This window comes from Schistocerca gregaria, chromosome X (genome assembly GCF_023897955.1).
Source record: "Schistocerca gregaria isolate iqSchGreg1 chromosome X, iqSchGreg1.2, whole genome shotgun sequence".
Classification (NCBI taxonomy): Eukaryota; Metazoa; Arthropoda; class Insecta; order Orthoptera; family Acrididae; genus Schistocerca; species Schistocerca gregaria.
Window position 1 is genome coordinate 689,179,939 of NC_064931.1, and position 16,362 is coordinate 689,196,300.

The following is a 16,362-nucleotide window of genomic DNA, read 5'->3' on the forward strand; positions in this document are numbered from 1 at the left end:
CCTGGGCCTCTGCTACACATTGCATGGTTATCTTTCCACATCTCATATAACATAATTTGAAGGCAGAAAGTAAGACAACTCAACGTATTTCTAACAGCTTATAAACATATTTAACTACAAATTAACTCCACACATGTTTAAAACATTAACATAATGATCCAGATAAATTCTCAACAGATTTATATAGAATGCTTACACACTATTGCTGTGAGTGACTACCATGTTGATACCGTTCTTTCTCCCAAGATACAAGAAACAATTACAATTATCAGTTTATTTCCAACAGTTCAATACATGATAGACTACTAATGATTATATGTGAACACTAAATTTAAGAATTAATTTAATCTACAAGTTTTTGGACTATCTTATGTTTCAACTGCAGAGTAGTATCATATTACAGCATATTTCATTAACAGTTTTTGATAAGGTAAATTTTTAAAAAAATGGTAAATTACTGTAAATACATGTACAATTCAGCTGATCCTTTAAATGTTTACAAAAAAAAAAAAACAAGCACAAGAAGAAAACACAGTACTATGAGGAAATTCACCCAGTGGTATGTCAGCAGTCATAATGAAACCTACTAAAAATAGGAAAGTGGTAGTTATGTCATAAAGAATAAATGCTTCACTTCTATCAAAATATACTCTCGCATAAAAAGAATCAATTTACATAAGCATTGTGCCAATCACACAAAATGTTTTATAATATGTAAACCACGCATTCCGATTTGAGAAGCAACTTTTTCCTGTTTTTGGGTACTTACTACTATGTGCAGACACTGTATGCAGGGTCCAACAAAATGTTTCAGCTATCTGAGAAATACTTAGAGTAATTTGGTATACAAGACCAGTAGTCTCCCAGCAGTTCATCATGAAGTATTTGCATTTTTTTATTTTGTACCTGTATTTATCTTTGTATCTGCATTGGGCTCAAAAAAGTGTAACCCCGCTTTTACGTTCCCGGAATTAATGGTTTCCTGCTGTTCATAACAGTTTTTTATTGCTCCCATCAAATTCTGTAAGTCCACAATGTTAATTCACACCAATTGTGTGTCAACATATTTATATTTTCCCAATGATTTACACTTTATAAAAAACGTTCGTGGAGAAAAAACTGACGTAAAATGATGTTGGCAGTCAAGTAGTGTTCCCAAACATTATGTGATTACCAGAATGAGATTTTCACACTGCAGTAAAGCTGTGAGGATGGGGCACGAGTCGTGCATGGGCATCTCAGTTGGTAGAGCACTTGCTGCCAGGAAGTTTTTTCATTATGTGGTTACGTTTCTTGACACCAGGATGCTCTACTTAGCAAATTTTAACTGTTAAGCACGTAAACGTTAAAACAATTTGTGCCGTATATCCTGCCACTGCCAAACTCTACTCTGCGTGGTGGCTGATGGGACTAACTAGGTTAAGTAATGAAAGCTGCAGGCATTCAGAAACACTGATTATGACGTATGAAATTGAATCAAATTTTTTTCTTCCCAGTTATCAGTTCCTGTTATAACAGGAGTTTTTATTAACTAATAAACCTTATTTATTATTACATAAATTCCCAGACTAAAGTATTTTGATGCCTATTATGTGCACATACATAAAGTGCAAAATTGCAACGGGGTATCCTATACGTAACTTTTACGGCTTAAAACATTATTTCCCCACATTTTACATTTTCCTGCATTTTAAACAATTTTTTAAGGTCCCTCGAAAAGGGTAAAAGCGGGGTTTTACTATTCTGCATAACAGCGTCAATGTTTACTTATATGCTGTGTGCCTTGCTTTGAAAAAAAGCTTGTTCAATTTACTTACTTACTTGTTAATAGTAGTACCCATTTAACACACTCCCTTTATGCTTGCATCCCCCCCCCCCCTCTCTCTCTCTCTCTCTCTCTCTCCCCCCCCCCCCCCCCCCCCCATGATAGTTTTACATTAACAGTACAAATAAATGGTAATTAAATTTTTACTCTCAGATGAGCAACTGGATACTGTGGGTCCTTCATACCAAAAGACTGAAAATATCTCTGAACAACCTCCAAAATTGCTATCAGAGTTGAAGTTTATTCCATGCATAACTACAGAACCCTACAAATATTTTTTTTAACTGCATCGCTTTGGACAACTTAACGAGAAGAACTAATTCAATTTAACAATCGTGTTGCCTCTTCTCACTAATTTAGCGGAAGTTCATTATTTCCACTGTGTGAATACTGAAAAATCATTATTGAACACAACATAGCTGAAACAATCTGACAAAACCATGCTATATATTCAAATACAACATTTAACATAATACACACATACATATGACAACTTTCAACTACAAACATAAGATACAGGACACGATCACAAATAACTGATTCCTTGTGCTGCAGTCTATTACCAATTCTGATTCATTGTGGTTTTGTCAAAGACTGCACATAAAATCAGTTTAGTCATGAAGTATCAATTTATTCTCAGTTGAATGACTGATCCCAATCTTTCTACTGGCACAACACTGCAATGCACAAAAATTTGTATTATCTGTCCTTAGGTTCTGAACATGATGTTCAGAGAACAGCTTTAACAAAACTGATACTTATTTAAGAGTTTGCAACAGCTGTGACTTAATGAGGAAACTGTTTGTCACGAGATTCTGCCCAGGCTTTGGCAATGGTTCTCTTCATCTCATCATCGCCTTCTTGATACATCTGTTTCATCATATCCATCAGCCCAGCACTTGGGTCATCAGAATGGTTTAGTTTTGGAACCTTCGGCTCACTTGCTTTCTTCTCTACTGATGTCATATGGGACCAGTTTGCCCCTGGAGACTTTTTGGCCAAGAAAACAATCAAAGTATCTGAAAAAAAGTGGAAAGAAGTAAAGTAAGTGAACAAAATTTTATTTCTAATGAAACAGTATATAATAAAATACTTACCACCCTTCTTTTTCCAGTAACACTTTGCAACAATTATCTTCTCTAACAAGTTGCATATATTCAGTATATAATTTTTGCCATCAAGCCCACTGACCTTAAGACTGAAAGACCTATAAACAAAAAATATTTTATGACCTGTAAACATATTTATGTAACACAATATCATTTTACACACAAAAATTATGGTTTATGGTCAATGTATGCAGACTGTCATTAGAAACCATTGAATATTGGTTTTTACTACCACATGGGATAAGTATTACAAAAAAATGAAACAAACAAACAAATGGACTCCCCTATTTCCTCCTACCTCTAGACCTAACATGTAATAATATAATGCGAAGAGATAGAAAAGAGATTCATGACCTTAATTTGTCTTCCCCTTCCTTCTGTTCCATGGTTAAGTAGTTCACTTATTTCATGACTTATCACTTTATCCCCCCTTCTCTCTCTCTCTCTCTCTCTCTCTCTCTCTCTCTCTCTCTCTCTCTGTGTGTGTGTGTGTGTGTGTGTGTGTGTGTGTGTGTGTGTGTGTGTGTGTGTGTGTGTGTGTGTGTTTTCAGTGGAACCTTTAATGCTACAGTTTTGTTTTTGTATGTGATATTTGAAGACAAGACAGTTCACATCTTTTGATTTAAGTAAATTATTACTTACATTTGTTAGAGTTTTTGGTGGGCGTACGCATTTCCTCATCTGGTCACACACTTGAGGTCAGAGTATAACCTCACTTATAAAAACACTTGCAAATTTTCACAGTACAAACTTCTTTCTTCACAACTTTAATGTTCTTTGCACTAATTGCTGTGCAGAACTATTTATTATTCTGTTATTAGGTTACGTATTTTATCGAAAACTGTAGAGCTCAAAAAAACGTGACATTTTGATTTTTATATCTCCAGTAGTAATTGTAGGATAAACCTGGAAACTTGCACGTTGTAAATTACCAATACAAAGTCTTTGAATACAAAATTTTGTTTTTCTAGTGCTTTCAAACAATTAACGAACTGAGGGCATAGTTGACAATTTTTCCTAAATGCTATGAAACACTATAGTGCTCTTCTTAAAAAAAAAAAAATTGACCATTTTGTGGAAAAAGAAAAAATAGAATGAAATTATTTCAAGCCACAAAGTTTTATTGTATTTAAATGTGTGTGCAATACAAGTTCTCGTATGTATATGGACAACGTATACAAACAATTATGCTCCTATTTAAATGAAGGTAACAGTCTTAGTGAAAAATCTTGTCCTTCAGAAACTGTGTAAGATTCTTAACCAAAAACTAATGCTTTATGAAGTGTATTGCACATGAAAATTCAGAGCTGTTCATGTATTAGAATACTAAAGCGAAACATCTAAACCTACACAGATACTCTGCAAACCATATTCAAGTGCCTGGCAGAGGGTTCATCGAACCACCTTCGCAATTCTCTATTATTGTAATCTCGTATAGCACGCAGAAAGAAAGAACACTTGTATCTTCCCGTACAAGGTATTTCCCTTATTCTATCGTGGTGATCGTTTCACCCTATGTAGGTTGGAGTCAGAATATTTTCGTGTTCCGAGGACAAAGATGGTAATTGAAATTTCGTGAGAAGATTCCATCACAACGAAAAATGCCTTTCTTTTGATGATGTCCAGCCCAAATCCTGTATCATTTCTGTGACACTCTCCCCCATATTTTGCGATAATACAAAACGTGCTGCCGTTCATTGAACTTTTTCGATGTACTTCGCCAGTCCTATCTGGGAAGGACCCTACACCGCACAGCAGTATTGTAAAAGAGGACTGACAAGTTTAGTGTAGACAGTCTCCTTAGTAGATCTGTTATATTTTCTAAGTGTCCTGCCAATAAAATGCAGTCTTTGGTTAGCTTTCCCACAACATTTTCTGTGTGTTCCTTCCAATTGAAGTTGTTCGTAATTGTAATACCTAGGTATTTAGTTGAATTTATGGCCTTTAGATTTGATTTATTGAGTAGCCGAATTCCTTTTAGCACTCATGTGGATGACCTCACACTTTTTGTTATTTAGGGTCAACTGCCAATATTCGCACCATCCAGATATCTTTTCTTAATCTTTTTGCAATTTGTTTTTATCTTCTGATGACTTTATTAGTTGATAAACAACAGCGTCATCTGCAAACAACATAAGACAGCTGCTCAGATTGCCTTCCAAATCATTTGTATAGCAAGGGGCCTATAACACTACGTTGGGGAACGTCAGAAATCACTTCTGTTTTACTCCATGACTTTCCATCAATTACTACGAACTGTGACCTCTGACAGGAAATCACAAATCCACTCAAATAACTGAGAAGGTATTCTATAAGCACGCAATTTCACCACAAGCCGCTTGTGTCGTATCTTGTCAAAAGCCTTCTGGAAATCCAGAAATATGGAATCTATCTGAAATTCGTTGTCAATAGCACTTAACATTTCACGTGAATAAAGAGTTAGTTGTGTTTCATAGTAACGATGTTTTCTAAACCCATGTTGACTGTGTGTCAATAGACAGTTTTCTTCGAGGTAATTCATAATGTTTGAAAACAATATATGTTCCAAAATCCTGCTGCATATCGATGTCAATGATTTGGGCCAGTAATTTAGTGGATTACTCGTACTACTTTTCTTGAATATTGGTGAGACCTGTGCAACTCTCCAGTCTGAGTATGGATCTCTCGTCACGCGAATGGTTGTATATGACCTAAGTATGGAGCTAATGGATCCGCATACTCCAAAAGGAACCTAATTAGCATACAGTCTGGGCCAGAAGACTTGCTTTTAATAAGTGATTTAAGTTGCTTCACTACTCTGATGATATTTACTTCTAAGTTACTCAATTAGAATTCTGGAATATTTACTTCGTCGTCTTTCGTGAAGGTACGAAGGCTGTGTTTAGTAAATCTGCTTTGGCAGCACTGTCTTCGATAGTATCTCTATTGCTATCACGATGAGAAGGAAATGATTGTTTCTTGCCGCTAACATACTGCCAGGTTATGAGAGTTTCGTTGCGGAAACTGTTATAATCATTTCGTATTTAAGTCCATGCTAAATTTCGAGCTTCCGTAAAAGATCGCCAGTCTTGGGGATTTTGCGTCTGTTTAAATTTGGCATGTTTGTTTCATTGTTTCTGCAACAGTGTCCTAACCCGTTTTGTGTACCAAGGACGATCAGCTCCGTCGTTTATTAATTTATTTGATATGAATCTCTCAATTGCTGCCAATACTATTTCTTTGAATTCAAGAAACATTTAGTCTACATTTATATTATTAATTCTGAATCAGTGGAGATAGTGTCTCAGGAACGCGTAACAGGAATTTTGATCTGCTGTTTTGAAAATGTATATTTTTTGTTTATTTTTGGAGGATTTGGGGATTACAATATTCAATCTTGCTATAACAATCCTGTGTTCACTAATCCCTGTATCATTTTTAACACTCGCTATTAACTCAGGATTATTTGTTGCTAAGATGTCAAGTGTGTTTTCACAACCATTTACTATTCGCATGGACTCGTGAACTAACTGCTCGAAATAATTTTCAGAGAATGCATTTAGCTCAATTTCGGATGATATTTCATGCATGCCTCTGGAATTGAACATGAATTTTCGCCAACATATCGAGGGTAAATTAAAGTCACCAGCAACTCTTATTGTATGAGTCGGGTACGTGTTTGAAATCAAACTAAAGTTTTCTTTGAGCCTTTCAGCAACTGTACCATCTGAATTGGGAGGTCGGTAAAATGATCCAATTATTATTTTATTCCAGTTGCCAACAATGACCTCTGCCCATACTAACTCACAGAAACTATCTACTTCAATTTTGAGACAAGATAAAATAATACTAACAGCAACAAACACGCCACCGCCAACCGTGTTTAGCCTTCCCTTCGGAACACCATTAGGTTCTTCACAAAAATTTCGGCTGATCTTGTATCCAGCTTTAGCCAGCTTTCAGTGGCTATAACAATTTGAGCATCAGTGCTTTCTATTAGCGCTTGGAGCTCTGGTACTTCCCCAACACAGCTACGACACTTTGCAACAGTTATAGCAATGGTTGCTGTATCTACGTTCTTCCTGTGTTTGGCCTGCACCCTTTGTGACTGAAGCCCTTCTTGTGTTTTCCAGAGACCTTCTAACCTAAAAAAACCACCCAATCCACACCACATAGCGCCTGCTACCATTACCAGCTTTTAATCAGCTTTAGAACAAAATGGTGACATCCAGATGGAACGAGAAAGAAAATTAATCCAGAATTAAATGTCTAACTCATTAAACAAATCACATTAAACTGACTGCAACTGCTGTTATAAGATAGCGGAAAGACATGTTGTGGAGATGGTACCAGCAGACAGCACTAGACCATGGGATGAGTGGAAGTTCAAAAATTGGACTGGATCATGTTGTTGTTATGTTTTATTTACGTATTAGTTGCTGTTGTCACACATCACCTACACATTAAAAGACATAGCTATCCATGTTTCACTGTTGCTCAAGCATAGCACAACAGAAACCTTCTAATGGAACATTGACACGAGTGTAGTTGACACTATAATGGGTGTGGGGAGGGGAGTAGTGAGCATGCTCCAAATTTTGTCTTGTTGCCAACCATGTGAATTTATACTCTGTACTTTGCCTTTTTACGAACATCTACCGCATTTAAACTGCAGTCTGACTCAATCTATTTCAAAGTTGCCACAAGCTGAATTGCTTGATATTTTCAGACAAGTTTTAGTATTTTCCCTGACAAATTTTGATATCTCGAAGGGTAAGTAAAAAAGTAAGGACTTCCATATTTCTCCCCCAATTTAGTTTTATGGTGCAAAGCTAACTAGGGTCATACGAACCCATGTCAAAAGTGTGAAACATGAAGAAAATGAGAGGAGTTAAAAATGACTACATGTCAATCCCCAATGATGGAAGATAAGACAGGTACAAACAGGGACGTGGAAAAAGGTCTATAAAATATGCAATAGAGAAGTGGAGGTCCAGAACTAAAAATTAAATGGTCATCACCACATTGCGGCAATGGATAAAAAGTAAAATGTGGTCCACAGCATACGCGTCATTCACTGAAATGGCCAATAACTCAGACGGCAAGTGCAAACGGGAACAATGGGAAAAAAATATGGGGCAGACAAGCTTTGGGAAGTCCTTTGATGAAAAAAAGGGAAGTTTTGGAAAGACGTTTGATGTGCAGCAACATATATGCTGCATATTTTAATATCGCGTAAATACAAATTCAAACTGCACCGAACACAGCATGTTATTTTCCGGAGCGTTGAAATCGAGATTGCGATGTCCTTTTGTAAGCTAGTCGTGCCACGTGATCTCGCCAGGCAATGACAGCAGATATTCAAAGCATAGGACGTGTGTTATATTCAGCCAATAACAAGATCACTGTTATGTAGTGCCAACACACAAAGAGGATAACTTAATGGTTTACATTAATATGCATAGTATAGCTACAAGAAAAGCTAGGATTCCACATGTAATACTAAGCTTTTTTGCGCGCGTGTTATACTTTAAGATACATCACACAAATGTGCCAGTAAATTTAAAACTATGACACAAATGTCTGGTCTTCTTGGCTCAAAATTCTTGTAAGTGGCTGGTCCTCAAAGTGTTCAGTTTTAAACACTCTGTGATTTAGAAATTCATCCCACTTTCTCTCACGTAACATAATTCATCTTGCATAAGAAGAAATTTACTTTGAAAGTAACACTTTTTAGAACCACCATTCCCAATACTACCCCGAGACTGGTAGCATTATTGCGCGTGTGCAGTTGTAGTGGTGTAAGAAGTCCACATGTTCTTATTACGCCATAAAAGAAACAGGACATCAGAGGACACTCCAAGAGCATTGGAATTTTGTAAACCCTACCAAAACATAAAATTTAGCTTGAAGTGCACATTGTTACTTTTCCAGATTCACAATAAAGTAGGTCCCGTCTGATATTAAGCTATTCAGTGAGGTTTTTGAAGTGTAAATTTTCTTGGAGTACCAGTACTGTACTATCTCATACTCAGTTCTTTATTATAGCTTAATGCCATACATGGCAGAAGATGAAAACATGCACTTGAAATTCAACGAACAGTTGGAACTAGCCAAAACTGTGGAACGAAACAATTCGTTTAAAATACATTGATTGCCTCAGGGGAAAGACTAATAAAGCCAAATTTCTTTAGCAAACTTACAAAAATAGTTTCATTGTTCTGCAAGCCGACTAATGCTTGACTGCTAATAACTTTGAAATAAAATAAAATCAGAAAACAAACTAATAATATATTTTGGCCCTCCATAATGTATCATAAATCCCTTGATCGCTCCCAGCCACAGAAATCCATTTTGTTTTCATTTGATGTGGGAGACGTGAATGAAAAGGAGACACTAAAATCACTTAATGCAAATAGGGGTCCGGTGACGACTAACCCCCTCCCCAAAACAACTCTGACAACTCTGTGCATGCACGAGTTTAGCAGCTAGTGTGCGCGAGAATAATTTTTCTCATTAGCATCTGGTTGCCTGCTGCTACCACCAATACAGCCAACAGCCACACTTCAAGCAGCGGGAAGTGGGAGAAGGTACTGGTCATAAGTGAGTCAACTGCACTTGAGCCTGGTGGTGAACATATGAACCTGTGTAAACAGTTCTGACATCACGCTCATAGAAAGCAGTTTATTGTTACCAAGTATTACATAGTCTTCGCCCTCAGGCCTTCGACATATTTTTGCTGTTTGCAGATGCTTGTGCATGCATGGTGTATCTCCTTTGCCACTAAAGCTTTATTTTTTTCCCCCTCATTTATATTTTACTGCTGCAGTATCACTCTCCAGTAGCAGGACACAGTAACATTCTTTGCTGGAGAATCAGTTCTTACCAGTCAAAATTACAAAAATTTAATTAAAAGCTAAAACAATGAAAAGTTCCCGGGTTTTCCCTGCCTTTCACCCGGATGAAAAAATTCCAGGATTTTTCCCGAATTTCCCGGTTGTCCTGGGTCGTATACAGCTTGACAATTGAGAACACTGTGTTGCTGGATGTGCTCTGTGGCTTGATACAGGATGAAGAACTCTGCTGTAAATACTGAGTAGTGTGCCAGAAGCCAATACCGAAAAATATTGACTCCAGTGATGAAGGTACAGCCAACACCATAGTCAGTCTGAGAGCCATCAGTGTACACAAAGGTACTATGATGCAGTTTCATGGGAAGGTCATGAAACTGAACACAATATAGTAAGTCTGGTGTAGCGTCAAAGCAAATGCAGACCAAGGCCAACATGGACTGCCGCATGAAGCAAAGGTGATGAAAGGTTCATACCCACCAGGAAAGCTGCAGGGAGCGTGAAGTTAATCTGCCACAGCAAGAGCCAAAAGTGAATTCCAGGAGGTAACAGAATACGGATGTGCCCATACTGACAATCAAAGGAGTCATCGAAGGCAGCATGGAATGGATGGCCACATCTGGCAGACAAATAGCATGCATATCTGCTGAGGAGAAAGTCAGGGCGGTAGGACAGCGGTAGTTCGACAGCTCCTGCATACAGACACTCAACCAGGCTAGTAGTTTAATAGGCACCAGTGGCCAAACAGATGCCATAATGGTGGGTAGTACGGGTAGTACTGAGACGGATGTGCAGATGCATCAACAATGCAGTCTAGGTTCGAACGGACAAGGAAACAGTACAAACGAAGTAGAGTGGTTCGATCTGTACCCTTGGAAGTACCATTGAGGACACATTGGACATTGAGAGACAGCGTACAGCAGACTGCCAAGAAAGACACATAGGAGGACCGAGATAATTTCCTGGGGCTCTCGCTAGACAGGAATTTCATAGTTTGAATGAATAGCAGAGCAATGGGCCTGAGACTTAAATATGGTGAGAGAAACCAACTGGACCACCAGAAATTCATACAAATGATTTTGTCAGTGGAAAAACAAAAGCCTTTGTTGATGCTCCATGAGTAAAGACGATTGAGACATCACTGAAGACGCCACTCAATTAGACAGGTCCATGAACTGCAATAGATGGCAAAATAATCAACAAAAAGGGAGCCAAAAATGCCAGGTAAAAGATAGGCCATTGTAAGGTTAGTGGCGATAGCAACGAGGATCACGCTCCGGACAGAACCCTGAGGTATGCTGTTTTCCTGGACAAAGGTGTCCGACAAGGCAGTACCCACACGCACCTTGAAAACTCAGCCCCTTTAAAATACCTCAAGGAAACAGAGCAGATGGCCAAGGAAGCCCCACATGTAGAGAGTACGGAGGATACTAGTCCTCCAGCAGGTGTCCTAGACTCTCTCGAAATCGAAAAACAAGGTCACAGCCTGGGATGTCGGCAGAAAATCCTTCATGACATAGCTGGACAGTGACAAAATAGTAAATTGCAAAATAGTGTGACGGAATCCACACTGTGCAGTGGTTATTAAATTGCGAAGCTCTAGCCACCATACCAACTGGGTATGAATTATATGTTCCACCACCCTGCAAACACAGCTCTTTACAGAGAGGGGGCAGTAGCTAGAATGAAAGTGTTAGTCCTTATTGGGCTTAGGTATGGGTAAGACAGTGGCTTCACCCCAGTGTCTGGGACACGGGCCCTCTGCCCAGATGCAGACAAACATATAAAGGAGAAAGTGCTTGCACACAAGATAAAGGTGCTGCAACATCTGAATGTTAACATTGTCTGGCCCCAGGGCAGAGAATCAGGGTGAAGTGAGAGCACGATTTAGCTCCCTAATAGTAAAGGCAGCATTCTAACACTCATGATTCTGAAAAGGGAAGGGTATCGCCTGAGCTGTCTCCATTTGTTTATAGTGGAGGAAGGGCAGGATGATGATGGGAGCTCAAAATTTCCGCAAAATGGCAGTCCAAGGTGTTTGATGTAGCAATAGGGTCTACGATAACATCGTCTCCTACTGTGAGGCTGGAAATTCGGGAATGGATCTTGGTCCCACAGAGCTGTCAGAGGTTGGCCCACATTATGAAAGAGGGGGTGGGGACTGTTAAAGAAGTAGTGGATGAAATCCAGTTAGCTTTTTGTTATCCCAAAGAACGCGATGACACTGTACCAATCTGTTTATAATGAATGCAGTTTGCCATTGTAGGCTAACGTCTCTGCATGCAAACTGCATCGCGGCATGCCTCAGTCCACCAAGTGACTAGTACATTGTGTGGTATAGACAAAGTGCAAGGAATGGAACATTCTATGGCGCTAAAGATAAAGTTTGTAAGATATTACACCTGGTCATCACAACTGGGGAAATTGTGTTCGTCAAAGGTCGTCAAAGAGGAGTGAAGCCTCCAGTCAGGCTTACTAAGCTGCCACTTTAGTGTGCACATAAGTAGGGTACGAGTCAGCAAACATATTATACGGGAAATGGTCACTTGAGTAGGTCTCAGAAAGAACGGACCACTCGAGATAATGGGCAAGATGGGTAGTGGAGAAGGTTAGGTCCACATGGGAATAGGTGTGCAAGCAGTCAGTCAGGAATGTGGGTGCTCCTGTGTTAAGGCACAAAAGGTTAAGTTGATTAAGGTGGTCAGCCAAGAGGGCACCTCTCTGACAGGTTCTGGGTGAACTCCAAATGGGATGGTGCGCATTAAAGTCACTGAACAGCAGAAATGGGCGAGATATCTGCCCAATAAGCTGGAGGAAGTTGGCCCTGGTGACAATGACTGAGGAGGGAAGTAAATGGTACACAAGGAAAAGGTTGAGTGAGGAAGGAGGAAATGCAAACTGCAACAGCTTGAAGATTGGTAGTCAGGGAGATGGGTTGACTATGATCATCATCCCATATGAGCAGCATGACTCCCCCATGAGATGGAATGCCGACCTCTGGTGGATGGTCAAAATGGACAACGAAAAAATGTTAACGCTCAAAGCAATCTTGAGGACACAATTTTGTTTCTGAAAGTAGAGTAAAAGTGGACGCTGATATTCTAAAAAGTGGCTGAAAATCCTCTGTCTGACTGAAGGCTACAAAAATTCCATTGAGGAGTGTCATGATGAGGAAAAAATGAAGGGGTGTCACCTCGGCGGCTGCCGAGTGCCAGCCTGCGAAGACTCGCTGCTTCAAGGCACATAAGGAGGAGGATCTTGCTCCATGAGGTCCACAGAAGCATTGGCTTTCTTCTGCTGTCAGCCTGAGGAGTTCAATGCAGAAAAACAGACATGGAGACTGGTCTGGCAAAGGTATCACATGGCAACACCGTCAAAGAGGATCTTCAAGTGTGAAGGAGAAGACGATTTTTCTTTGTAGGACTTCGAGCCTTTCTGGTTAGCAAAGGAAGACTCAAGTGTTGGTTGGCTGGAGGGACATAGGAAGTTTTAACGGGAGTATTCCTTCTGTTCTTTCTGGCCTGCTGGTTGTGTAGCTGGCGATTTCACCCCGTGAGATGAGAGTTTGATGACTTGTTGCACAGCTGGACAAGGTGACTGCAATACTACCATGACACTGGGTGATTTCACAATCTCAGAGCTGTATTTCAGGTAGCATATCTGCATAGCCATGTCCTTCATGGAGGGAGATGTAACAATGAAAGTACTACAAGTGCGACGGTGAAATGCAGGGTTTGTGACTAGCCAATAACTTGCAAGCAACCAGGTAAGGAACCTTTTCTTTCACCCAGATCTCCTGGACAGCCTGCTCATCGAAATACATGGGACAATCTTGAGAGGAGGCAGCATGGTCGCCATTGCTGTTGATACAGCAGGGATGAGGAGGAGGAGGAGGAGGAGGAGGAGGAGGAGGAGGAGGAGGACAATCACCCTCATGCCCATCTCTACTCATTGGGCCTGGTGTCAACACATTCTAGTATGGTTGAAACAATGACACTGGTAGCAGCGCATTGGGTTTAGAATGTACGGTTGGACTGAGAAAACTTCATAGCCTGCTTTGATCTTGGATGAAAGCACCACTCTATCAAAGGTGATAAAAAGGGTGCATGTGGGCACTAAGGAGGCGTATACCTTTTTCATCTCCCAATGGATGGAATGACACCCCGATCAGAGAGGTAGGTTTGGATTTAACCCTATGTCAATCAGCCTAGTGTAAATAAACACACTGCACAGTACAATGTACTTGCAGTGAGACACTTGTAATTCGTGAAATCCATCACTCGTGGCCTCTGGTCTGCCGAGGAGCACTGCAGTCCTGGATCCTTGGCTCAAATCCCTTTCACTATGTCATACACAAACAGAACCAAACTGCAGGCAGATTGGTGAGACTAAATCTGATGGGCAGGGCTTGAACTTTGCTGGCAAATGGGCTTCAGATCAGCAGGCCTGATCTGTTAGAGATACCCACAGAAATGGCCTGTGGTACTGGCCTGTCATGGAAGTCCACTCATGTGGCCCACTATTTACATGTCACAGACACGATGTTGATGAAATGAGATCACACTGATTAATCCATGCAACATTTAACTTGCACAAATGATCTGAGAATTAATACTAATGAGGATAGGTAGCAACTCCTCATAAAGATGATTGCTGAGTTGCAGAAAAACACGTAGAAAAGAATCACGCTCTCACAACTAAATTTTCAGCCAAAGCCTCTGTCAGAAAACGAGAGCATACACACACTCACACGGTCCCTCAGACAACTCATGCATACATGATGACAATCTCTGGCTGCTGTGTCAACGACCTTTGAGAATCAGATCCAAACAAAGCACTGCTTCCACCTCCCTGCTCTCATCGGCAGCTGCTAGGCTAGTGGCAAGAAGTGATGGCAGAACCGACTGCAAGCTGAGGAGAGTGGTAGGAAGAGGAGAAGCAATAAGAATGAGGGAGTAGAGAAGTGATGCACGTACTCAACTGCACCCAGCCAGTGATGACGTATGACAACTCAGTAAACAAACCATTTCATCTACTGAGACAAAAATGAGATATTTCCAGTGTTTTTTCAAATTTCCCTGAAACATTTGGTATTCCCCGATTTCCAGAACTTGTGGCAACCCTGTATTTGTACTCTGAATTAAACGAACTTTAAAATTGGACAAATCCTCAACAGCAGCATACATTTCTGCAAGAGGTGCTAAAAAATGTGGACTGAGGCATGTGACGTACTTACACGCTTTGTGCAGCAATGTTGTTGACATTCACCATGAGGTACGACACAGACGACCGGGGGAGGGGTTACAGCAGCTGCTCGTTCTACATAGCCAATGAAGGAGTGGCAGGCAGACTATATGTTTCTGAACTAAACATTCTCACATCAGTACAGAAATGAAATCAGGTGCATGTTCAAAAACCAGAACATGTTTGGAAGAAATGGCCAAATATTTGTGACAATGGAGATAGAAGATTTAACTTTCACAGCTACCTTGTTAAGATGATTAAAAATAGTGGTTCCATAGATGACAGGCTAAACAGAAGAGTCAGTGAAGATAAAAACTAATGTAAACAATTTCTATTTGTTTATTTTATTTCTTCTTAGATTATCAAAATGTAGACAAGTCAATAAAGGTTTATAATTCTCATCGGTCAGAGAGAGAGAGAGAGAGAGAGAGAGAGAGAGAGAGAGAGAGTGATCTACATAGATGACATCCTGCTACACACACTGACCCAAACAACGTTTATGATATCTTTGTCAATCAGCTAAAGTTACATACTAGAATTCAGTTTATGATTCAATACAGTACTCATGGTTCATTCCCTTATCTAGATCTACCGATTACCCTGAGAGGCTGAGATGAAGTTTGGCATTAGAAGATAACCATCTGCCACAGACATCCTGATTCATCCACTGTCCAACCACTCTCTCAGCTATACAGAGACCAGTGTCAAGTCCCTCCTTTACAGAATTGATACTCTCCCACTTCTACGTGAAGCCTTTAACCAAGAATTGAACACTATCAGCGACATTGCTTATACTAACAGCTACAACTCTAATTTTAACAAAGACATCCAAAAGAAAATCAATCCTGTTCTCTCCTGCCCAGTGAAATTACTCTCCCACCAGCGAGACTAATAGAAAATCATCTTTCCGTATGATATCTTACTAAGAGCCTATTAAAAAAAAAATGTAAACAGTTAAAAGCAAAAAGCATTGCCCCCAGCCTTTTTATTTTGAGGGGTATTGGTTTCTAATTCCGTCATAATGAGCAGTCTAATTTTAATAATTTTGGCTCTACAGGTCTCTACTCCATTTTTTTGTAATGACTGTCATGCCCACTAATTTTGGGAAATGGGATGTTTCCAAAATCTGCACTTACCACTGACCTATGTATAACTGGACATACTATTTCTGATTCGACCACTAATTTAAGGATTTTATGTAGTGGTAATGAAGGTAATATCCGTAATGGTCTGACAGAGGTATTTTGCACTCCTTAAAACTGTTTCCCAACCATATCATGAATGGCCAATTGGGACTCAGTGTCATCCTATCAAATTTTGACTGTGCACTCCCCTCTTCCTCAGTTTCCCACCG

The 16,362-nt window shown here is 39.7% G+C and overlaps 1 protein-coding gene across 1 annotated transcript in view; it reads right to left on the bottom strand.

The window, feature by feature from the left end:
• Positions 1-259: 259 nt before the first annotated feature.
• The window catches only part of LOC126298622 (calcyclin-binding protein), a 60,843-nt gene continuing 44,740 nt past the window's right edge, over positions 260-16,362 (bottom strand). Inside the window, exons 4-5 of the mRNA XM_049990026.1 lie at positions 2,923-3,032; positions 260-2,844 (exon numbers count right to left, since the gene is read on the bottom strand). Of these exons, the coding sequence (XP_049845983.1) occupies positions 2,612-2,844; positions 2,923-3,032 (343 nt within the window). The 3' untranslated portion in view covers positions 260-2,611. The remainder of the gene's footprint in view (positions 2,845-2,922; positions 3,033-16,362) is intronic.